A 25,162-nucleotide genomic window follows, 5' to 3' on the forward strand; every position below is an offset into this window, starting at 1 on the left:
CTGTAATTTTTTTCGCGCTGTGCTGGTATCGGCGGCACTCATCACGTGATGCAAATTTGCAATTGGCAGTTGGCATGTAGTTAAGCGGGGTTCGCGGCAGGTACTGAATGTATTGACGAGAGCCTGGCCGTGCACCAAAATGCCTGGTAAGTGTACTGAGAAGCATTGAAGCTACTTCAAACATGGCTGTGGAGATTTAACCGCTTGAGCGGAATAAAAAAGCATGAATTCATTTTTTTCAGAATGCCCGATTTTTCGGACAATTTCCCGGTCCCCAGGAAGTCCGAAAAATTGGACATTGACCGTACGCCATAATTTTCAGTTGCCTAGCGGAAGCGAATGTTTCAAGTTGGAGAGCTCCAATTATTAATAAACACATTGAAGCCAAGCTACCAGCAAGCAATGGTCTCTTGAATGATGCTGCTGCTGATGATGAAAGCGTTCAATTTGAACATAATGATGATGCACGATGACGACAAACGCATTGGAGCAGAGCCGTGTGCAAGCAAAATCTCCTTGCATGGTGCGGATGATAGTGCTGTTGAAAGCACTGAACATGAGGATAAATGCATTGATGGCAATAATGAGCAAGGAGGATGAACGCATTGAAGCAAAGCCATTAGCAAGGAGAGGCCCCATGAACAATTATGAAGATACCGATGATTAACGCGTTGAACTGATGATGAAGGCATTCATTATGATAAGTGGTGATGATGATAAAGAATAACGCATTGGAACTTGGAAGAAAGCCGTCAGCTAGCAAGGTTCCCACGTGCGATGAAGAATGGGGCTCTTCGATTTTATACTTCTGGCTACCCACGGGCTGCCAGAGCCAGCCAGAGCACGTTCGTTTTTCTCAGGTTGCTCGGCTCCCCGCGCGGGGCACTTCCAGTCGGCGCTCGTTTTTCTCGGGCTGGGCGGTTCTGGCTACCCGCGGGGAGCCCGCAGGTCGCCAGAAGCTTCCAGAACAATTTAGTTGTGGAAACTTTCTGGAAGGTTTCGGGCTGCATTCGCGCTAACAGACGCCGAAAAGAGGCGCGCACTTGCTGCCATCTTTGTGAGGACTCGACGGATTGCAATGTGGACGCTTGGGGACTACACCTTCACTTGTCCTTACACTCGGCGCCGTTCCGCCTTGCGAGATGGCGTGATTATGCGTGGCGGCGAGCATTGGGAGCTAACGTTTATTGCTCTTCTTATGTGTCCCGTGAAGCTTCCTTCCGTGAACAACGCGGCGAACCGTCACATTCTAGCTGCTTCGTGCACATATCCCAAAAGTTATGTACACGTTCGTACGCACGCATGGAGACCGCTTTCGAGTTTATTTTTTCGTAGTAGTATTCGAGTGTGGGGTGTCGTGTGTTCTTTCTGTGCACTTAGCGAAGACGATTGGGATCGAACTAGCCATTTCGCTTCGTTGTATGTTTGTGTGCGTGAACTCCATCAGAACTTAACTTTTTCAACCAGGTCTTCGATGTTGATAAAACACACTGATTGAATAATAGCGATCGCGACACTGTTTTTTGCATGATGCTCGTTGGTCGCGAACAGCATGCGAGTGTACTTCTACGGGCCAGTATATGTGTTATGGTATTATACTACGACGCGTCGATGTAATAATAATAATAATAATAATAATAATAATAACAATATGTGGGGTTTAATGTCCCAAAACCGAAGCGTCGATGTGAAAAAACTCAGATGAATTCAGAAATGTATACATCCTTTTGTTGCTTATTTCATCGTCGGCTTTGTCTTTTTTGACCTCTTAGTAATATTGCCATGCAGTATGTTCGTGGTTATCACCTAGTAGCTCAAACAAAAGCTGAGCTACATGTGATTTTTCGAAGTGCCACTTAGGACTGGAAAAGAGGCTCAGGCAACATCTGCCGAAACGAGTCGAAGACGCGTCACACAGAAGTTTATTTTAGATATAAGTTAATGTGCACTCGTGGTACCGATACCGCCCCATGTCTCAAGTTATGACAAAACGCACGCTGGTCAACACGTGTGTGCGACGTAGTATGCGATAGATCCTCGAGCTCTTTTGGGGACACGATCACTTTCGCGAGATTTCGCGTCGTGTTGTGCAGCGACTGTTACATGTACTAAGCAGACGTGAGCTGATTAAGCCGTTAGTGGCGCAGCAGCTCACCATGCATCGTTTTCGAAGTGCCGTGCACCAGCTGGCTGTTTCGTTCGCGGACGGGGCGAGTTGCACGTGATCTTGCGAACGTATGTGATCGTATCCCAAATGCTTATGCTCGAGAATATCACTTCAGCTCTTCAGCAAACCTAGCCACATATTTCCAAGCGGGTAATGCAGAAAAAACCAACGCGCACGCAGCGCGATGTTTCATTTGCTGCCACGGCGGTAGCGTTTGTTTACGTTTACGCTGGCTGTCCCAGCGTTCAATTGTGCAATCTTCGGGCAGCTTCAAGTTGTCTCGGGCTTCCCACACACGTGACCAAGACGCTGTTTCCTGACCCGACTGGAACTAGCTGGCTTACCCTCTGGCTAGCTCTGGCTGCCAGCGAACTGCCAGAAGTTCAAAAATCGAAGATCCTTAATGATGTTGGAGCTACTGTACCTGGAGTTCTCAGCGTCCACATATGTGGACACTAATTTTCTTCTAGAAATAAACCAAAATTTCCCTGGTTTTGGGGTTATTCCCTCTCTCATCTGTATTGTTATTGCATATATGCAAAAAAAAAAAAACATTTACTTGCACAACTGGATTGGCCAGGGATATAAAAGGTTAAAGGCATAGCAGATGATGCATTCAATCTTCTCATATACAAGGACTGTGACACCGTGGATGCCATCATCTAGGAGTGCCAGTGTTTTGAGGCTGCTAAAAGTCAACATATTGCCCATCATTTCGCTTGACATCTAAAGACAACAGCAAGATGGTCATGCGAAGACGTACCTGCCCTACAGGTACCACTAACTGCAGAGCATGTGACGAAGATAATCCAATGTGAACTTGAAGCTATGTCTCCTGCTTCCACATGCTCCCGTGCCTGTCACTCTAGCTCCCAGATGGTACCACTGGTGGATGCCATCGTTTGTCAAGAGCTTTCCAATGCTGACCTGGATTCTGTGTGATATGCTTAAGGTCAGAGCCTTCCAGTGCATCCTATCAATCCAGCTGAGCGGAGGGCTCCTGATAGCCATCCCATTTGCTTTAACTGCCGACATAATGGTCATGTAGCCTGCCATTGCAACAGCCGGTGGTATTGGCATCAGGCATCTATGGGTACAACTGTCATCTAGAGAGTAATCATGGGTGCGAACCGCCTCAGGCCACCAGCAACGACATTCCTTCCATGCCGTATCAATGTTGTTCATCATCTCCACAGAGTCATCAGTCCCAGGCACTGCTGTCCCATCACCCATCATCTCGCTCACCTCATCGCCGTCCAGCATCGCCGACTGAACGCCTTCCTCGGGAAAACTAGACTATGCACTCCCGGAGGTGATGCTGCATTGACCACTTGACTGCCAAGTCCTCTGACCACACTGCTGACTAGACGCAACCTAACTGATGTTAAAGGGCCAGTAACAGGCTCCGACTTTTTTTTTTACACCCCCCAAACAAGCTCGCCAATTCGTATATAGTAGACTGCGGCCATCACATTTTCAGAATATTACAGCGCTGCGCGCCGCTCCGACCCTCCATTTCGAAAAACCCGCGCCTCTTCCCTTCGCCTGACCAATCCCCCTCCTATGTGCAGTGACACAAACTTGCCTATGGGCAACTTGACGTACCACTGAGCTCGTCGATTGGTCTAAACCAGATCTCAACAAGTTAACGCCAGTTCCTCCTGTTCCCACCCACCGCTACGAAACTGCACCTTGCTTCTTGGCCTTGCGGTGATGCGGTTTCAGCCACGCAGTTGTCGGGAACTGCATAGCACCTGCACGCCCTTCACCTTCGACATGAGCAACACGTGGAGGAAATGTTCAGTTGTCGGCTGCAAATCGAGCGGAGAGATGGGGAATCTCCGGTAGCTCGGACTCGGACGGGTGCGGGGTTCTTCACACTTTTCTCTCGTGCCCCTTCGTTGTCATGGAAAGCAAGCACACATTCCTGCTGCATTCTGAACTGTCACAAAGGTTTAAAAATACTGAAGGGCCGAAAACTGCCCGTCAAGTTACGGAGCACGTGCGACAATGTAAACAATAAACGACCAGGAGCTGCAGCAAGCAGAAGTGCAATGCGACTGATCAAGCTCGCCGATGACGTCAATTGGTGACGTTGTGTCACGTTGCCGAAGTGGGCGGAGTCACGACGACGAGCTACACCTTTCCCTCCCTGTGGCGGAGAAGGGTGGCGAGGCTGCGCGAAAATTTGAAACCAGCTGAAACTAATGTTGTCACCCCTGTAACTTCCTTATTACAGCATGTACTCGCAAAATTCTTGCGGCAGCATGTTCACATAGCACAAGTATGCATATTTATCTTCATTCAAATTTTTGGACCTTGGGGTTGTTTACTGTCCCTTTAAAGAGGACAACGCACTCGTTGCTCCTGTTTGGACACAGGGGCCTACGTATCGGTGAATTCAGAGCTTCGTTGCCACCTTGAGAGCTTTTTAACGCCACCCACAGTACCACTCATCCAGGTCACCGACTGTGGAATGTTTCCTGTGCTTGGAATGTGCTTTGCGTGTATAATGGTGAATTCCATTGGCGGATTCGGAGTGGCTGACGAACTACATCGGAGAACTCCACTCCGTGGACATCCGAAGCAAATCTGCCAATGGAACATAAGCGCCCTTGCCAGAGCAAACGGTAGGGGGTGCTAGTGCGCATCTGCTTCGCAAGCGCCCAGCATTCCTCGCGGTTCGCGCAGTTTTCTCCTTCACGGGCGCCAGCGGAGAGAACGGGTGCGTTCGGACAGCGCATTTCATCGCATACGCGGTACGCCACGCTCTGCGCACGTGCAGGGAGCTTGCGACTTCCGGTCGAATCCGCCACTTTTCGCGGAGTAGAGAGAGCTGCTCCGTGGAGTGGATCTGGCGCCGGAGCTGCTCCAGATCTGCCAATGAAACATACAGGGAGCACTCTCAATCTGCCAGTGGAACAGACTTGCTCCGAATGGAGCAGAAAAACTGCTACCGGAAGTGCTCCGAATCTGCCAATGGAATTCACCATAAGTGTTGCTGACCATTCCACAACTGCACTATGTGCAGTGCTCGAGAAATGCTCCTACAAACTTATCCTTGGCATCAACTTTCTATCTGCCCATGCTGCCCTTATTAAATATGGAACCAGCTTGCTTCAGCTTGACCTACAGTGTTACTATGACGCTTTAACGCCACCTCAGCCACATTTGTGTTCTGCAGATTACATTTGCCTAGAACCTCAAGCCGTTACATACGTGAACCTGAGGTCTTTCCCTCCTATTCGAAACGGTGATTACATGTCTACTACTGCCAACGACCTGCTGGCCAGAAATGTTGCAATTCGTTTGTTATGTTGGGTTTTATGGCGCAAAAGCAGCAATGGCTATGATGCGCCAGACACTAGGTGAATTTTCATGAGAAGTTTAACTGAAGAGTATAAAAACAAACTTTCGTTTACATTTTCTTTAAAAGACCTGTAGCCTCTACAAACCCAAAAATATCCTCTATGGGGATGATTGCATTTTCTGATAGCATTAACATTGGATGAAGAGGTGTTCGTGTTTTGTAGAATTCATTAAAACAAACGTGTCTCCTTTTTTCGAAAACTGGACATGTTATTAAAACATGATTTACAGTCAGACGTTCCTTGCAATGCTGGCACTGTGGCTGGTCTTCTCCTTGCAGTAAAAAATTGTGGGTTAGGCGAGTGTGACCTATCTGCAGGCGACATAGCATTACTTCGATGGGTGACAGCATGACTCCCATTCTTGTAAAATAGGCTTGATAGTTTGAAGCTTGTTATTGTTGAAGGCTCACCTTCTAATCTATCTTTACATTGTCGAGATTGTAAGTGCACGCCAAAATTCGATGAATGCGCAGTGTTGTACCGGCATAGAAATGAAGGAACGTGCCTGATGATTGAAGCATGGCATATCGAGAATAGTGGTAGCGCATGCGTGAGCCAACCGTCAATTAACTTGCATAAAGATGAAATCAAATGCCTTAACAGTTATCTTCCACGTAGACCGCCACGCGTGCCGGATTGATAGGTTTGCCTGTTGCATGGGCATGCGCAGATAAGTTTTCGTGCCTTCTTTCTTTTCAGCCGGTGTGCGTCTCTTCAGTTGGTAGTCGGCGTTAGTGGTGTCCTGACCTCTTTCTTGTGTCCGTGTTTGCACGCCCTGTCTCTTTTTAGAATGAATACGTACCAACTAGCTCAGCTCTCTGTTATTCAGTGGAGTTGTTCCTAGGCCATCTTCTAAGCTAATCGGAGGCAGCGGGACGAGATGAGTGCGATTTCTGTGGTGTGAAGTTTCCCCTTAGCTGATCTAGTGCAATCGGGGTTTGTCGGCGCTTCCTCAAATGACCCCTTCTTTTTGGAGGTCTACGATTTGGAGGTCTACGAGCAGTTTTCTATAAGGACCCTTTGATAATTTTCATGGCAGACTCTGCCATTCCGTTGCTCTGATGATAATGAGGACTAGATGTCACGTGTTGAAAGTTGTACTCTGTTGCAAATTTTGATCAGCGCCGAGGGCTCTTGAGAATTGCAGCCCATTATCGGAAACTACAAAATTCCGTGTCTTGTGAAAATAGATTTGCAGTGGTTTATTACTGCTGATGAAGTCAGGTTATGCAGTGGTACAAGCTCCGGGTGAAAAGTTCACGAGGACCAGCGCAGACTATCAACTGACCTTTATTCAATAGATCAATCGTCATTATGCAGCCAAACCAACTAGCCTGCCTTTCCGTTTTATTGAAGCTCTGGGTATCGTGAAAATCCGTGATTACTACCCACTACTTTCTCCAAGAAAGAATAAATTCATCGCAATGCGCTGCCATGGCCTATCTGGAAACTTGGTCTGTTGTAGAGGCATCTTTCGGCTGGTGCTCTGCTTAAAGGGGCCCTGCAACACCTTTCTTAGTTATATTGGAATAGTCTCATTATTGACGTATGACTCTTCACGAGTCATATGCCGCAAAAATGTTTCGAATCCGTCAAGTCTAAGTGGTGTTACCAAATTATAGAGATCACGTTCTGCAGCTTTCTCCCTCAACTCAACGCCGCGAGCGCGCGGAAAGCTAGGCAGCGAGTCGAGGAAGGGAGCGCAGAGGAGCGAGGCTCCGCCCATGAGCGCCGGCGGAGTTTTTTTCTTCATTTTTTTCTCTCTGACATCTGGGCGCAACCACGTGGTCTGTGCCGCCGCCATCCGGTCGGCTTGCGTCGTTCTCGTCGAGCGGAGCCGATCGCACTGTGTATCGCGTGTGCTTGAAAACTGCGCGTCGGTTTGGTAATGTTGGGTGTGCACCTCGAACGCCGTAGTGTTTTCATCGCTCTGCCAACCATGGAAGCAAACTTGCGCGCTCGTTTGGAACGAATGACAGCTGAGATCGGTTTCGGCCCATACTCCGATACTCTGCCTCGTAAGACGGCACTGGCAGACGACCCCGAAGCGCCGCCATTACCGGACGCCAGCATTGTTATCGGAGACACGCTGCGCCCCTGCCTCGGTCGGTCGTGAGAACGTGCCGACGATGCAGTTCTCAGCCGACGAGGCAACACTCGAACGGCTGCCACTCTTAGCGGCAACCGGCGATGGTCAAAAGCACAGAAATATTCACGTTTTCGGCACTGCGCATGGCGAAGAAAACGGAACCACGCAACTACGAGCAGACGAGCTGTCGGTGAGACCGGAAGTGCTAATATTAATGTTTGTTCGGTGTTTTTAACGCGATAACAGAATATAAACATACATATTATCTACTTATTGAACTCAAAATTAACAACGAAAGTAATAATGAGGGTGTTATCGTGATTATAACATCAGCCAATGGTGGAACTGCCGACAATCGCGTCATATTTTGCGCACTAATACATTATTTGTCGAGAGAAGAGGGAGCGATTTTCAGCTGACTTTGAGAATTTATTGTAAATTCCAGGCCGTGCGCATCGCTATAATATTTGGCTCGCGTGTTCTCGGGAGCCTCGACTACCGATCGGCAGCGCTTTTTGAGCATGCTCGAAAAGTGTTGCAGGGCCCCTTTAAGGCAGTGGTGGCAGTTCTTAAAGGGCCCCTAAACCACCCACAGGTCAAAATTTAGTTGTGGTGTTGCAGTTCCTCATGAGTCTACCATGAACACACAGCCACAAGAATTTTTCGAAACTGTGCCGTAATAGCGGAGTTACACGCGTTTGATGATACAAAAACCACCCTCACTCGTTTCGCCCGTCAGCTCGTCTCTCCTCCTGGCCTAGTGTTCCACCTCTCCATGCAAGGAGGAAAAGCAGCTAACGCGTGTACCTGCGAGTGGACAAACAGGTGTTGCAGATGACGAGCAGACGACATGTTGACGTCACGCCGAACGTTGATGGGGTGTGGAATTTCAAAAGGCACGGAGAGGAGGAGGGATTGTTTCATGAAATTTGTGGGGCGCCCTTGGCTCGTAGCGCTGCCACGTTTGGCTTGATCGCGACGCCATTCTGAAGCCGATGCGCACATTTACTTGAAATGTTAAAAAACTTTCTGAGGTGGTTTGGGGCCCTTTAACAAGTCGTTCAGTGTTCGCGTCAATACTCGGCCACGAAACTGAGCTCTTGCAACGTGCCCGGCATTTCTAAATTCCGAAGTGTCTCTCATGAATTATTTCAAGGACAGGCTGCCTTAGTGTTGATAGGATCACTATCTGAGAGCCGCAGATGAGCAGGTTTTCAACAAAGACAATGCCTTGCCTCTCATTCCATTAAGGCTTCAGGTCAGACCCAACGTCTCAACGGCTTGGCCAGCCTTTTGTACATAGATTGATGAGAGCTTGACATACTGGATCTTGCTCTTGCTCCTGGGTGATAAGTTGTAAACTTTGCGCTGTTACCGGGGCTGATGAGGGGACCAGTTGAAGGTAGCCTTGGATTTTGGCCTCCATTTCTGTGGATTCTGTTTGTGGAAGAGGTGATCGAGAAAGGGCGTCCGCCACCGTCAGGTCCTGGCTCTAAACAGTGCCTTACCTGTAGTGCATCAGATGCATTCTCTGTATTCTTGGTGTTCGTCAATTCCTTTTGACCCAAACAAAGATATGAGTGGTTTGGGATCTGTCTCTAGGCTAAAACACTTTCCCACAAAATAATCATGCAACTTCTCACTAGCCACATGAGGGCAAATCGTTCTTTTTCAATTTGGGTGTATCACTTGCTTGGTGGTTGTAAGAGTTCTGGAAACATAAGATATCACTTTGAACTGACCGTCTTATTGACTTTCGTACAGGACAGCCCCGAGACCACATGATGAGGCGTCTGCTGTCACCACTGTTTCCATATTTGAATCGTAGATTCCCAAAACAGGGTCCAATGAAAGAAGAGTCTTCCACTTCTTGAAGGCTGCTTTCTGTGCAGGACCTCACACAAATTCCTATCTGGAGCTCATCGTGAAAGAAAGAGGCTGAACTTCTGCCATGCTTGGCTCAAAGTGGGCCAGATAATTTGCCATGCCCACCACGCGCTGTAACTGTCTTGGACTTAGAGCATGGCATTTCTGTCACCGTGCTAAGCTTTTGTTTATCGGGACGCACTGCATTATTCCCAATTGTATGTCCCAAAAATGAAATCTGGCTGACACCAAACTCGCACTTATTTCTGTTCAAAGTAATGCTCGCTGTGTGGAGGCGGTCCATCACTGCCCGAAGCCGTTTGTCATGCTGCGCGTGCGTGGCGCCCCAAATAAGCACATCGCCCATGTAGCAGACGACTCCCTCCTGTCCTGAAAGAACCTGTCCCATTCGTCTCTGAAAATGTTTGGGAAAATGCTCTAAAAATGATTCCGAACGGAAGTCGATGGAAGTTATATTGTCCGAACGGCATGATAAAAGTTGTGAATTCTGTGCTCCTTTCACTCAGTGGTATCTGCCAGAAACCAGAGTTCGCATCGAGTTTAAAGAAAATGCTGGCTCCCCATAGCATTCCAATGGTGTACTCGACGGCCGGGATGGGATGCCATTCTCGTTTAACGTATCAGATCCAAACAGCACCAGAGGGTTTAGGATCGACAGCCATAGGTGCGCATTATGTAGTAGGCTCGGTGACAAAAGAGATGACACCTAGGGCTTGCATCCGCTCAAACTCTTGTCTTGTTTTTTCAAACAAAGGCAGGGGACGACAACAGCACGAAAGGCTTTGCTTCAGAGTTCAACTCGAGGTTATACTCTTCTTTGAAGGTCCCCAGTCCCTGGAAAACTTGTGAAAAGTCAGATTCGGGCTCCAGTTTCTTCACTACATTGATTTATGCTAGTACGCCAAGCCTTTCTATCACTTGTTTCCCAAGAAGAGGGGTTCGGAGGCCTTGCGGGACGTACACGTTGTGGAGATAGGTTTGCGAGAAGCTTACCCTACGAGGCGACCAGGAAGGCACTCGACGTTCTCCACTGCCGCAGCGGACAAAGACGCTATGGACGGGTTCGTCAACTCTCCGACATGGCGCAGAAAAGGCACTCGAGCCAGGTTGTCAACAAACACTGGTTTATTAACCCAAGATGCAGCACAGTGCGACAATTACGGGCTTGCAGGCTGTATAGGGAAACTCCGCAAGACCAGTCGCGTACGCTTGCCAGTGGTGCTACGACTATCACACAAAGGCAGCAGTTGAGCGCACGGATGAAAAGCTGCCTGCAAGAGCAGCGCATCAACCTCTCGTGCAGGCCTGAGAGCATCTGACGCGGCGAGCCAGCGCCAGACAGAAGCGAGCTCATGGGAGAGGGGGTTGTCACTGACGGTCAGTGAAGACAGGCGAAGCGCAGTGACGTGTGGCGAGCAATGTTCAGACATGTCCAGACGCATGACTCCGTGCGGGAAAGACCGACACATGGCTCGCACCAGGCAAAAAGGCCTGGCGGCGTAGCCACGGTAGCCATGTCGCCAATAACGGCGGTTTATGGCGCTCGAGCTGCGTGGGGCCAGCACACGTGCTAGCTGGGGGACGAGGCGCTAAAAGGGAGGGCGTGCTCGATTCCCACATTTTCCCCTCCTAAAGACCGAGGCCAGCCTGTGAAAGAGGCTGCCCGAGGCCAAATGGCAAGGTAGCATAGCCGCCAGGGAGCTGGCCAACAGGGGAATGTCTTCCAGAAGGCCAGGACCAAAGAACTTAGCCACACAGCACAAAGGCGAAGATGACGCTCCCGTTGATACAAGTCCATGGTCGCCTTAGGTCACACCAAACGTTCCACCAAAAGTTCCACCACCAGGGAGAGCCCACTGTTAGGAGAAGGTCCGCAACCCAGGAGGAATGAATTGAACCTTTATTTCGCAGGAGAGGAAGGCTCTAGGCCACAGGTTGGGAATAGGTGGGGACCAGGAGGAACGGGGCAAGACTGCACAAGGGGGGCAGCCAGCCCGCTTTAATGAAGTTCATGGGTCTGGAGATGTTGGCAGCCGAGAACTTACGAGGCGTGGCTGCAAATTGCGTGCAGCAGCCAACAGTCGAAAGTTGCTGGGACGAGGGCTCACAGGAACGGCAGGCTGGAACAGCAGGCAGCCAGGAACGGAAGCCGGAGCGACCAAGCTCGGGCCTGGTCCAGTGCTTGAGTGGGCAGACCAGCCGCCGAGGGTGGCTGCTGGGGCTACCAGGTGGGTTAGGTAGGGTGAAGGTGGCTGCAGGGCAGAAGGCAGGAACCAGGCCACAGGTTCAGAAACAGGCTGGTGGCACCGTAAAGCCAGGTGCTGGGAGACGATTGGGTGATGCAGGCGAGGAATGCCCCTGGCATAGCAGGCTTGCCAGAAAGGGTGCCTGCCTGGCGGTACTGCCCAACAAAGGAGGCGCTTGCCAGGGTAAGGCTCGGACAACACATTAGAGGGTAATTTCTGCCAAAAGGCCTTTCTATCACTTCCAGACATGTCTGGGCACCTTAGCAGTTATTCTTCATTCACTAACTATCATGGCTTGGAATAAGGTCCAGCTACCTGTTAGTGGAAGAAAGGTTGCGTAAGTGCATTTCTGTAGGTTGTCCCGGCGGCGTGACTTGGGGCCAGTCTTCTCACGGTTTTCCTGCGGTTCGGTGACCGCCTCCCCTCCCCCCCCCCCCCCTCCCAAGTCATTGCTGTAGACAACGAAAGATTTGAGGTCGGAGACGTTAACTGGACTGCCGAATTGCCTCCCTTGGGAGTCAACCAGCTTGAACACCAGAGGTGACACTTTGGTCTGCACTCGGTATGGACCCAATCACTTGGCCGATAGGGAAGCAGAGATGCCTTTGGCGCCATCACTCAAGACATGATTGCGCCGGAGGACGAGATCGCCAGCATCGTAGTGCCCTTCTCGATGCGACCGGTCGTATTGAACCTTCTGTCCAGCTCGCGCTTTTGCCAAGTTGGAACATGCCAGGTCGAGGGCTGCGTCCATCCGTGAGCGCAATTCTATTGCGTAGCCAGACGAGCCAGCTTTCGTGGCGCACGCCCCACTTCCCCCCTGCAGAACGTGGTCCATGGGGTTAGGCAGCTCTCTCTCGAAGTTGAGGAAAGCGGGTGTGTATCTGGTTAAACGGTTCACCATGGACCACAAGAAGCCTATCTCATTAAGACAGGCATCCCAATCCCTGTGTTGCTGTGCAAAGGCTGTCAGCAAGGGCTTGAGGTTTCGTTTTATCCGCTCAGTCGGGTTGAGGGGGGCTTGTGGGTGATACTATGTGGTTGTTTTGCGGTGCTGAACTCTTTCGTTACCACGGTGATCGATGCTTTGAATCGTCGATTTTGGCATGTTGAATTTATTTCTTGTACACCTAGCACCTCCTACTAGTAAGTCCAGCCACTGCACTTTCAGAATCAGTTTGAATTTGCCCGTTTTGGCAAGTTAGTGATTTTTGACGGACTGTTGTGCGAACCAATGTGCGTATGTTGTTGGGAAAATGAGCTTGGCTGATGAACTTGAGAGAAATGCGTGCCACTCGTGGTTATGCTTCAATAACATCAAAGTTCTGTAAACAAAATAAACTTTTGCAAGTCAAATACCAAATTATGATGTCAGCTTCGCAATCTGACAGTGTTGAGCGGCAATAATTGCCTGAAATTTATGCCAGCTATTCACTGGAGAGCTGTTGTTTGCAGTTCAGGAAGATTTCTTCTACCAAAAATTATTTCAGAAGGTCCGCCGCATGTGTAAAGTGTGGAGGTGGCCTTTTCAGCCAGTTTCCAGCAGCTTTGGTTTCACTTCTATTGTTATATTCGACACAGGGCCGCGTCCCGTGTAAGTGGTCGCTCCTATGGTGTCGTCGTCACACGCGCATGGGTGCGCACCTGTGTCGTGAGAAAACGCGCGCTGCGAGAAACTATCTTGCAACTGCACCTGAATTTAGTGACAACAAGCTTCGAGTCCGAACATGACAGCACCTCAGCTTCAAGCTCTGATGGTGACGATGTTTCCCCTCAGCCTCGGACATCCGCAGCCGTTCAGGGGTTGGTTTCGTTTACGGCCTCGAGTGTTCTCCTTCGCCGCGCGTGCGTAGCTGCTGACCTTTGTGCACATTCTTATAGCTACTCTGGTTATGTGCAAGGTCCACATGTCACTGGGGCGCGATGTGCTGGCACCGGCTGCAGAGCTTCTACTCACGACAAGAAGGCCGCCGGAGCACATCTCGGCCCCGCACTACAGAGCGGCACGAGACGTTTTAGGACTGCACGCGATTTCATTTTTTTTTTTTCAATACTATCTGCAAAAATACAAATGAATATGCTTGGATGCATATTTTGGAACGCCAACCTATGCGAAGAGGGGTCGCTCATGGAAAGAGGCAACGCCAGACGAACTGGTAAAGTTGATTGCCCATCTGATTTACATAGGTGTTGTTCACATCGCGGGCATCCATATATATTGGAACACCAGCAGGCTATTCTCGTAAAAAAAATTAAAATTTTACGTGAAAAATGCACGAGTGCACCTGCGTCTCACAAAAAACCAGGAAATGCTTCACCGTATTGCACGAGCAATGAAGCAGTACCTCGACTTTCTTGTCTGTGTTAATGGAAACATTGTATAGAACGTTTGTTATTTTTATGCTATTCCTGGGTCATTTATCTTCAAGATGTATTTTCTGAATTTTCTTTGTTTTGAGTGTTTTTGCATATATGTGTTTTTTTATTGCTCTGTTTACCAGCTGCCAACAAAAAGTTACACATTTTCAATTTTTTATAGTTCTATTTTTTTGGAAAGACCATTTCATGATGCATATGCTGCAGTGCGTGCTGGAGTACTTTTCAAACTGGCAAAAGCTTTCTTCCTGAGAGAGGTGAAAAATAGCCATTTTCTCGTGGTAACAAAAGATTTAACGCCAAAGGCAGCACACGCATTCACAAACATCTTGGCGGTGAAATAGGACGCATTGTCCGTGATCAACTTCACCGGAAATCCAAAGCAGGTGAAGACCTTGGCCAATTTGTCCCAGGTGCGCGTGCCATTAGCTTTCGAAGGGGAAACAGCTCGACCCACTTCGTGAAGGGATCTGTGACAGCTAGGAGAAAAACATGGCCTCTCCGTCTTCTTGGGAAAGGTCCCATGATGGCCACGACCTGCCATGGTTGTTGGCTGCATCAGCCCGGGAGGCCATGTTTTTGCAGCTTAAAAAGTGTGCAAAGGACACATCTCGCTGTCGCCACTCGATGATGTAGCTGCCTGTTTTGTGCCAGTTCATGCAACATGCCTACAATTGTTCACTTGCCCGTAATGAATAAAAATGCAATTTTATTTATGCGGCGGACACAGCGATTGTCGCAATTTAATGCCATCGGTGTTGGTAGGTTAAGCTTTCAGGCTAACTTGCACTTTTCCGCATGCTGCAAGCCGTTGCTTATAGTGAATGTTTCACACGCGTGCTGGCTCCACGTTAGGAATGGCGATGCAGCCTGCAGCGGAGCACAGCGATCCTTCGTAGCACAGCTATTTGTGCGATTTCGATGGGCAATAGTAATTAATCCTACAATAACCCTCTGCATCCATCAACCAGCAACAACTGCGATTTTGTGTGGTCATACGTTGCGGTGACAGATTTCGAGTGCCCGCAATCTTCTCTTTCTCCAAAATACGCCCAGAAAGATGTGTTGGTGCAGGCTTGCAGGTAATAATGTAGCTTTGCAGGTCCCAGCAATCGTGTGACTACATTGATTCCATTGAATTTTCACTCACTCGACCATTTAGATTGAGAGAAACGCTGGAAAGCTGGTAAATGTAGGACGTAAATGTGTAAACGTGCATGCCTCCATGCGTGCCGCTGTGGTCTATCGATGTTGATGCAACCAAACAGTTCAAAAGTGAACATGGCAGCTGTGGCATGTCATGGACCACAAAGCATAGTCTTTGAGATTCAAGGGTGCTGTTGCTTAGCTGTCGATCTCTGACAATAGTAATGGAAGATGATGATGATCGTTTCTAACAAGTCACGCCAATGTCGCTAAGTGGTGAAAATGACCACGAGAGCCTGCCTTGGTGGCGCATAGTTCGAATTATCCAGGGTGGATCCAATTTGTGTGTGAATTAATGAGCTTTTTAATACATGAAGTTCTATGGAACTTGACCAGACCAGTTTGAATTATCGAAAAATTCGAACTAATGTGATGCGAATTAACCAGCACAAAGTCGTGCCAACCACTGGCTAGCTGGTCTGAACTTCACACTCTTGTACATATTTTATATATTCCCTCTGTCAATGTGACTTATGGGAAATGTTTGGCAGTCCTGTCAAGCTATGTGAATGACAAAGGCTGTGGTAAAGCCAAGTATGTCAAGACCACAGTTGTGCTTTTTGCTGAATGTACCAAATATTTAAAAATAGGAGACATATTTGGAAATAACAGCATTCACGTCATACATGTCAGTGTCCCTAGTTTTGTGATGCCATCCCTTTGGTCCATCTGCAGGGTATACGTTGGCAGCATCAGCTTTGAACTCAAGGAGGACACCATCAAGCAGGCTTTCCGCCCATTTGGTCCCATCAAGTCTATCAATATGTCCTGGGACCCTGTGACACAGAAGCACAAAGGCTTTGCCTTTGTTGAGTATGAGCTCCCTGAGGCGGCACAACTTGCCCTCGAGCAGATGAACGGCGTGCTCATTGGAGGGCGCAACATCAAGGTTGGCCGTCCCAGTAACATGCCACAGGCAGCACCCATCTTGGACCAGATAATGGAAGAGGCTAAGACATACAACCGCATCTACATTGCATCTGTTCACCAGGACTTGACTGAATCGGACATTCAGAGGTGAGTTGTTCACATCAATGAGTCTGACAACCAGTTTTTGTTGTACCTGTTTTCTTTAGTGCAACAGAACGCTTACCAGTCAGTTTCTAATCTTGGAGTGGTAAGGTGGAAAATGCCGTGAAACATTCTTCATCTGAATTTTTCAATCTGCATCAACTACGAAAGGCGTACACGCAGCACATGCTGCAAACAGTGGTAGCTGAGTGCATAGTATTCTGTGTTTCGTATTGTATTCTGTATTCTGCGGTATCTATCGTTCGCTCTTCGTTTTCGACACAGTGAGCGTGTGCGTGGTTTCTCTGCACATGAATGGAGCAGCCCCAATGATGTGCAGCTTTGTGATTGTTTTTGTATGCATGCAACTGCATTGTCATTACCGAGGAGATGTTGAGGCACTGGTGGAAAGTGTCCGAGACGATGGTGACTACGACGAATCTTCAGAGGTTGACTCGTCACATGCTTTGCCTTCCGCGAAGGAAGTGCTGGATGCCATTGACATTTTGCGCTGTGCCGTGGGCTCACTAGATGAAAATGGAGCAGTGTTGTATTTCTTGATATCCTGCGAACGTTAAATGTTGCCATTTCTCACTAACAAATGACTGAGCAAAGTAATGCAGTTTTTAGTCGACAAATAAATGTTTTGGGTGAGCTCTGCCTTTAGTTCTCCCTTTGTTTCATTTGTGCATTTTTGTTTCTTCGAATTTTCATGGGAAACTGCATACAGTGCAATGTCGTTAAACCGTACCTGAGGGGGACGCGAAGGAACTACGTGCTAAGCGGTACTACGGTTTACCCGAAAGTAAGAAATTTGCACTTGCGTGTAAAACGAAACATTTTTCGCAAGAAAACCAAGAAACACTTTTATTCAATGAAAATCGGGCGCCAGAAGTTCGTCACTCTCGTTTGCTGCTTTGGCGGCCTCACAGCGACAACTGCAGCTTCAAAGCCATCCAAGTGGAAAGCCAATTTGTCCATCAAGCCGTTCTTTTCCGCGAACACCCGCATCACGTCAAGTGCTCGCGCTGCTTCAGCTACTGAGGGACACAGCACATCCTCTGGCTCAGTGTTGTCGTCGTCGTCGTCGTCCTCCTCCTCCTCCTCCTCCTCCTCCTCCTCCTCCTCCTCCTCCTCAACACTGTCGCTCGCGCTCGGTAATTTGCCACAGACAGAATTGACGACGTCACTGTCGGACAAACCTTCACAAGTTTCGACTTCTTTGTCAACATCGGAAAATGTAGCGAACGGCACTTTGTCGCCGCCACCCTGTCTCCCCAAGACTTCGGCGATCCGCGCCTCGCATTCGCTGTTGTCGATGTCTTCTTCGGTCGCATCCGCTTCGCTTGGGCTTGTTGGTTGGGCGGGCACAACAAACTGTGCAGGCGCAAAGCAGTTTTGCACAGTAGGAGGTTCTACCTGCTGCCAAGAATAGGCCAGCAAGTGGATGGCACATAGCATGTCAATGCTGTATGTTTTGCCACTTTCCATGGCAAGAAGCATCCTTCGCAGCAAGTTTTTTCGGTACAGGTGCTTCACCGACCGAATGATACCCTGGTCCAAGGGCTGGGACAGTGCTGTTGTGTTTGCTGCGAGACACTCCAGCTTCACGGCGGAAAGGTTGTCAAGTTGCACGTGTGCCGGTGCGTTGTCGACAACCATTACAATTTTTCTCCCGCTTTCGTTGAAGCGACGGTCCAGCAGGCGCATGTATTCCTCAAATAGCTTCGAGGTCATCCAGGCCTTGGTGTTAAAGCGATACAACATGCCTGAGGGAAGTCGTCCACCCTTGAAGCATCTTGGCTTCGCGGCTTTGCTAATAACGAGGAGCGGTAGCTTCTCGTTCCCTGCCATGTTGACAGCAAAAGCAACCGATAACCTCTCCTTTGCTTGCTTACCACCTGTGCAGGTCTCCCCTTTAGAAGCAAGCGTTCGGTTTGGCAACATCTTAAAGAAAAAGTGCCGATTTGTCCATGTTAAAGACATCTTCTGGGGCATACTCCCGCAAGATATCTTGCAGCTTGCTGCTGGCCCAGTCCTCCGCGCCGTCTTTGTCTGCTGCTGCACCTTCACCGGAAACAACCTTCGTGGTACGGTTATATCGTGTCTTAAATGTAGCAAGCCAGCCACTACTGCAGACAAAACAAACAGCGGTAACGCGCTCTTGATGCGGACGCGGGTGCTCGTTCGTAGCGGAGTGCACATGTCAAGCGGCCGAAGGGGGCAAAGTCTTCTCCGTCGGCCACGTAACCGCTCCCCCTCCTCACACCACGCACCCATGCCGGGCTGCTGCCCCCCACCGCCCTTCTCTTTTTCTCCCCCCACTCCTTGCTCGTTCGTTCCGCGTCCCCTCCTCCTTTATAACGCCGTCGCCGCTCTGTCCCCCGCTGGCGCAACTCCACTGAGAAGCACGCTCGCTTCCTCGCATCTCTGAGAACGATCCGGCAGCCGCATTATAACCGGTCTTTCATCTCGGGGGACAGCACAATAAGCGGTATGCGTATACAGTCGATCCCAGATATATCGAACTCGAAGGGGATCGCGAAATAGTTCGATATATCGATAATTCGAAATACGAAATACGAAAATACTATTTCCGTGGGCGGTGCCTTTGCCATCAACATTTCCGACATGCCTTCCGAGCAACGTAAAGACCCCTGGATCACCTCGCTTCTCGACTTCCTCTCGAAAAAGACGCCTTCTCCTGTCTCTCGGACGCTTCGGCGCCAAGCCCAACACTTCGCCGTTCGAGATAACCTGCTCTACCGCCGCAGCTACAACTCGATTGGCCGAAAGTGGCTGCTTGTTATTCCTCGGCAACTCCGCTCCGACATCTGCGCCACGGTTCACGATGATCCACAATGCGGTCACGCTGGTGTCTTAAAGACATACACACGCCTGCACCTTCGGTACTACTGGCGCGGTATGTACCGTTTCGTTCGCCAGTACATCCGGTCGTGCCCTACGTGCCAACGACGCAAGACGCCACCTCAACATATCGCCGGCACGTTACAACCGCTACCGTGTCCAGCCCGACCTTTTGATCGCGTGGGCATTGACTTATACGGCCCCCTTCCTTACACTCCGAGCGGCAACCGCTGGGTTATAGTAGCCATCGATCACTTGACGCGGTATACTGAAACATCAGCGCTAATTTCTGCTACCGCAAAAGACGTCGCTGGCTTCATACTCCGGAACATTGTCTTAAGGCATGGAGCGCCTCGAGAATTACTCAGCGACCGCGGCCGTGTTTTTCTGTCCGATGCTATTACAGCCTTGCTGAAGCAATGTCGCATCATACACCGCACTACCACGGCGTATCATCCCCAAACTAATGGGATGACGGAGCGTTTCAACCGCACCCTTGGCGATATGTTGTCCATGTACGCTTCATCGGACCACACCAATTGGGACAGCATACTACCTTTCGTCACGTATGCATACAACACGGCAACACAAAGCACCACCGGATTCTCACCTTTCTTTCTTCTTTATGGACGTGAACCTTCTTCCACAATGGATACAATTCTTCCGTACCGGCCTGACTCCTCCGAGTTCACAACCGTTTCAAGAGCAGCCGCATATGCCGAAGAATGTCGCCAACTTGCTCGTTCATTCACATCGCACGACCAAAGTCGTCAGAAACATCGCCACGATGAATCGACTACTGCGACATACTTTGATCCCGGCACACTGGTATGGTTGTGGGGTCCGCCTACTCCTGCGGGACTCTCCCACAAGCTATCGTCGAAGTACTGCGGCCCTTATCGGGTACTGCAACAAACGTCTGCAGTCAATTACCTCGTGGAGCCGCTCGACGTGTCTTCAGACAAGCGTCGCCGCGGACAAGAAATTGTGCACGTTTCGAGGCTCAAGAAGTACTACGATCCCCTTGTGTGCGCTAGCCCTTAGGTCGCCAGGATGCTCCCTTATTGCCCGGGAGTGATTGTAATGAAGGTAGTGGACATGCGGCTTGCCCTAGGGAGAAGACAAGGACGACGACGAGCGATCGCTACCTGTGCTGATAGTTAGTCCTTGTCGGAGTAAAACCGGTGTCCAGTTGTCGCGACTCCTACGTTTAACACACCCTCGTTTGAGCTTATTTAAGGCTTTAATTAAAGCACTGCAGGCCTCGACACAGTTTTCTGAAATCGTAAAAAGCGCGAACATGACGATTCGCTCACATATGCTAACGAACAAGGCGAGAACTTCTTTTGCAAGTTAGCGCACTTTATTTCGCATGAATAAAGTCCGTCAACTTGTCTTGCTTCTTGCGCGCCGTGAATTCATCAAGTCATCGTCAATATTATATAAGCTTTCCAAATAAGCAAATTCAGCACCTTCTGCCACAAGAGCGGTGATCGACGCTGAACGCTGATGCGAGCTCTGTAGCGCCGTAAAGGGTTTAGCGGTGGCAGCGGCGGCTGGCATCTTCAAACCGCACGGGTCCATTTCCGCAGCACCGGCAACGTCAGCTATGATCTCGGCATCGATACAGTCAGAAACAGCTACGTCGTTATCTGCACCGATGAAGTCACTCGCTGTGCTCCCGTCCGATATGGCGCCCGGAAACTCTAATAAGTCGCAAAATTCACTGACGCACCGTACGCCGTCGTAGTCGGCGGTCATGACGCGCTCAAAGTCGTCACCTGGCACCAAGGCCCGTAAGGACACAGTGCACGACGGTGCTTTACTTGACGTTGTTCCAAGCACCGGTCATCATTTTTATCGCTACGAGCGGGACAATGTTTAGTTGACTTCCGAATGACGATTTATCAAGAACGGAGCAAGAAGTACACATGCCACAAGAGACAACACGAAGAGACATTTCTCCACCGTCGACATGTTGGCAATGCCGATGGCACTTGTGGCTTTGTAGAAGGCAGCCGCTACTTTGGCGAGAAATGCGAAAAAAAGCGTAGCCTCTGAGATCTGCATTTTAAAACCGAAAACACTAGAAATACGTCATGAGGTTGCGGATCTCGAAGGCCATGCTTTGCGGGCCCGCATGCCATCGTGCACGAACAGACAAGGAAGGGAATGCAAACATTACAACAAGGCTGCCAAGTCACTTCGAATTCTCCATAGAGTTTCTTACAATAATACCTAGAGGGGAATCTGGCGCTAGTGTCTACGCGGGCTCCTTGAGACGCGCTTCAACCACCATGGGAATGATGGGAAGTACAGGCTTTGGATTTGCTTCGGATGGATTAGGTTCTTGAAATTCACAACGCTTGTTTGCCGAGTGTAAAACAAAGCGATATGAAGTTAATTCCAATTAAAACTTGCTTCATTCTTTTGTATGTAAAACTTATTGCAAAAAGTTTGCGTGACCGTGAGGTTGAACTGAAACCTGGACGAATTCAACCACCAGGGTATGCATTGCTCTGCAATTGTGTTCCAGATTTGGCATCACTAAATAATGAATTATTTTCGTACAACACTTGAAAAGAAACACGCTTGTTTTGCCTTCGAAAATACGCATTATCTATTTATGGAAATAACAGTATACTGTATTGAGTGAGAAACACTTAACGTATCGTCTGCTGCGATGCCAGGTGCGTCTGTTCAAGTGGTCTGCCTCCAACACATCTCTCGTTTTGTTGTGAAGTCGAGTCAGAGGAGTGCGACGGTGCGTCTACTTAGCTTCGCCGTCGTTTTGCAGCTGGTTTGAACGAGTTTTGGTAAGACGCGCTTATCAAACAAACGTGAACTCGATGCAGTTTGCTGCACTGACATGGGATGCTACATCTGTGCGCAGCGGTGAGTGCACGACGCTTTGCTAAAACTGTCAAATACAACCTGTAAGGCTGCAGCGTCGCAGCAAACCAAGAGACCTAGCGGTCTTCAGCCTCTTTGAACAACAAAGGCGCTGCTTGAATGCTTTGAAACGCACCCCACTACCCATGCCTCGCGAAGAATGGAACTGAAACTGTAGAAAAAAACCCGTAGACAGTTCACTAGCTAACGCTATCCAATTCGAAGCCTGTACTTCCCATCATTCCCATGGTGGTTGAACGATCGCAGCGCCAGTTTCCTCTCTAGGGTATTGTATGAAACTCTATGGAATTCTCATTTTGGTGCCCTCGGCAATCAGCCTCTTTGAAAAACACTAGCCCATGCATTAAAACCTGCGGATAGCGCGTCAAATATACCGGTGAACTGACAAGCGCTGCGCAACGAACTAGAGCAACGCAATTTTGTCACCTGCGCGCGACGAGGGATTGGAACTTATAAGAACGCGGGCGAAAAATGATCAATAGTTGTTAGGAAAAATGCACTTTCTGGGCTTTGGCGCGGGACAGCGTTCGATATAGCGGATGTTTCGCTGTGCGGGAGTTCGATATACGTGCACACCAACCCCATACTTTTGCATAGGAAATTCAAGGGGATTTCTCAACTGTTCGATATAGCCAATAATTCGATATATCCGAGTTCGATATAACCGGGATCGACTGTACATGGAGTTCTATGGGAGGGTAAACGGGAGTCAGAAAAAACCGCATTATAGCCGGTACTGCACTGTAAGCAGTTTCGTTATAAGTGGTCAGAGCTGTACTTTCTTTCTTTCTTTAACATTTTGCAATGCTCCCTCCTTATTGTTTCTGTCCTCCATGCCGGGAATTGGACCGTCATCCATGTGCTTAACAGTGCAACACTTCAGTTGCTACAGGCAACACTGGCAGTCATGCATTCATATCCAGGCAACAATGAAATGTGGCAACGCGAAATGACAAGTCCCTTCCATAAAAGAGCATGTAACGCCCAGTGACGCCGCAGCATGCGGACACTAAGGGCCACGTCCTCAGCTGGTGTTTTCGGCCTGTCTGCAGAAGAAGAAAAAAATAAAGATGGGCGGCGTGAGCTTGAGGCGCAAGCCCGGCTTGCACAGTTCGGTTCTGTATGTCTGCATCACTGGTCCCTTTGTCTGTTGCTCCGCTGCACCCTTGTAAATCCCAACAGTGGTGGCTCCGGCCTAAGAGATAGCCGAGCCCAGCAACCTACCAATTTCAGGCAGCCTTCCGCCTGACGCTACCTCGCGCCCAATGGTTGTCGCAGCCCCGCCACGGTGGTCTAGTGGTTATGGCACTCAACTGCGGACCTGAAGGTCACGGGATCAAATCCCGGCCACTGCGGCTGCATTTTCGATGGAGGCGAAAATGTTTGAGGCCCGTGTACTTAGATTTAGGTGCTCGTTAAAGAACCCCAGGTGGTCGAAATTTCCGGAGGCCTCCACTGCGGCGTCCCTCATAATCATATCGTAGTTTTGGGACGTTAAACCCGAGATATTATTATTATTATTAATATTAATAATATTATTATTATTATTATTAATATTATTATTATTAATATTAATGGTCATCGCAGCCCTGAAGCTTCATCTGCCCACTCTTTGGCGCAACAACCGGCAGTTTTGGTTCGTCTAGGTTAAAGCTGTCTTCGATCTGCAAGCGGTGGCGGACATGATAGCTGTACCTCTGAACGACTTCCCATACCAGCGACTGAAGCAGATCATTCGAGACTGCATCATGGCTTCTGAGAGCGCGCGCCTAGAGCACCTGCTTACCTCCGAAGAGCGTGGCGATCAACACCCCTCTCAGCTGCACCCTGCATGCGCCTTGCCACACATGCACCCTGCATGCACCGGACTTGCCACACATGCACCCTGCATGCGTCTCGGAGAATGTGACGTCACGGCTTGCGCTCGCATGTAGTTGCCGCGCGCTGACAATCCACCACGGCCAACTGTTCAAAAATACGCAAAATAAACTCTGTTTATCAGAAAACTCGCGTCTTCAGAGTAGAGTGAGATCTTTTCGTCAGTTTGTCTAATTTTTGCTCAATGTCCCTTTAATCGTGCACTGGCAAACGTGCATTCAAACAGAGACTACCAAAATACAGTAAAAGCTCGTTAATTCAAATTCCACGGGAACGCTGAGCAATTTCGAATTAAACAAAATTCGAAATAATGAAAGTGAGCAAAAATGGGTGGATTTCGGGGGTGGGGGCACGAAAAATATTTATTGGCCAAAAAAGTCGGTGATGACCATCTGCTTCTTTTCTCTGAATGCCACAGCTGCGGCTCTCTGTTCCAGCGCGCGGACGCGGCGCAGGGAATCCTCTTCACCCTCTTCAAAGCTGAAGAAGAGACGCGCCACATTAAGTGCCTCCATCACCGCAGAAGCTGACGGGCGCACAGGCGCTTCGTCATCTTCGTCTTACTCACCTTCTGGCTCTTCAGCAACAGGCTGCGCACCGGCTACTTGAGCGATAATGTCCTCATCAGTCAGGGCACTACACACCGATGCACCGGTGTCAACTTCAACATAATCGGCAAAACGTACGCCCCGAAAAGTGTCGCGCAATGCCACTGGCATGAGCTCCTCAGCCCCGTCCACGTCGACGTCACAACTATCCTGCGCACTTCCAGCTGCAAATCCACTGTGGTGGAAACAGTTTGCGATTGTGGTCGCGGTCACCTGTTCCCATGCGCGCACCAACATGTGCATGGCAGTGAGCAGCGTAATGCCGAAGTCCTTCCTGTCGCCCGCGCACAAAATCATTCTCTCCAGCATGTGACGCCTATAAAAGCACTTGATGTTCCTTATCACACCCTGGTCCATTGGCTGTAGGGCCGCAGTCGTATTTGCTGGAAGGAACACTAACTTTGTTGCTCTCAGCTCAACGTCGACTTTGTGCGCCGAACAGTTGTCGACGACAAGAAGAACGCGTCTGCCGCCCAGTTCCATTCGCCTGTCGAATTTCAGTAGCCACTTCCTGAATAGGTCACCTGTCATCCAGGCTTTCT

The 25,162-nt window shown here is 49.3% G+C and overlaps 1 protein-coding gene across 1 annotated transcript in view; it reads left to right on the forward strand.

Moving 5' to 3' along the window:
- The window catches only part of LOC119379462 (poly(U)-binding-splicing factor half pint), a gene marked incomplete in the record, with an annotated part of 282,418 nt that overhangs the window by 69,216 nt on the left and 188,040 nt on the right, over positions 1-25,162 (forward strand). Inside the window, 1 exon segment of the mRNA XM_037648765.2 lies at positions 16,018-16,359. Within this exon segment, the coding sequence (XP_037504693.1) occupies positions 16,018-16,359 (342 nt within the window).

The sequence above is a fragment of the Rhipicephalus sanguineus genome, chromosome 1 (assembly GCF_013339695.2).
Source record: "Rhipicephalus sanguineus isolate Rsan-2018 chromosome 1, BIME_Rsan_1.4, whole genome shotgun sequence".
Lineage (NCBI taxonomy): Eukaryota > Metazoa > Arthropoda > Arachnida > Ixodida > Ixodidae > Rhipicephalus > Rhipicephalus sanguineus.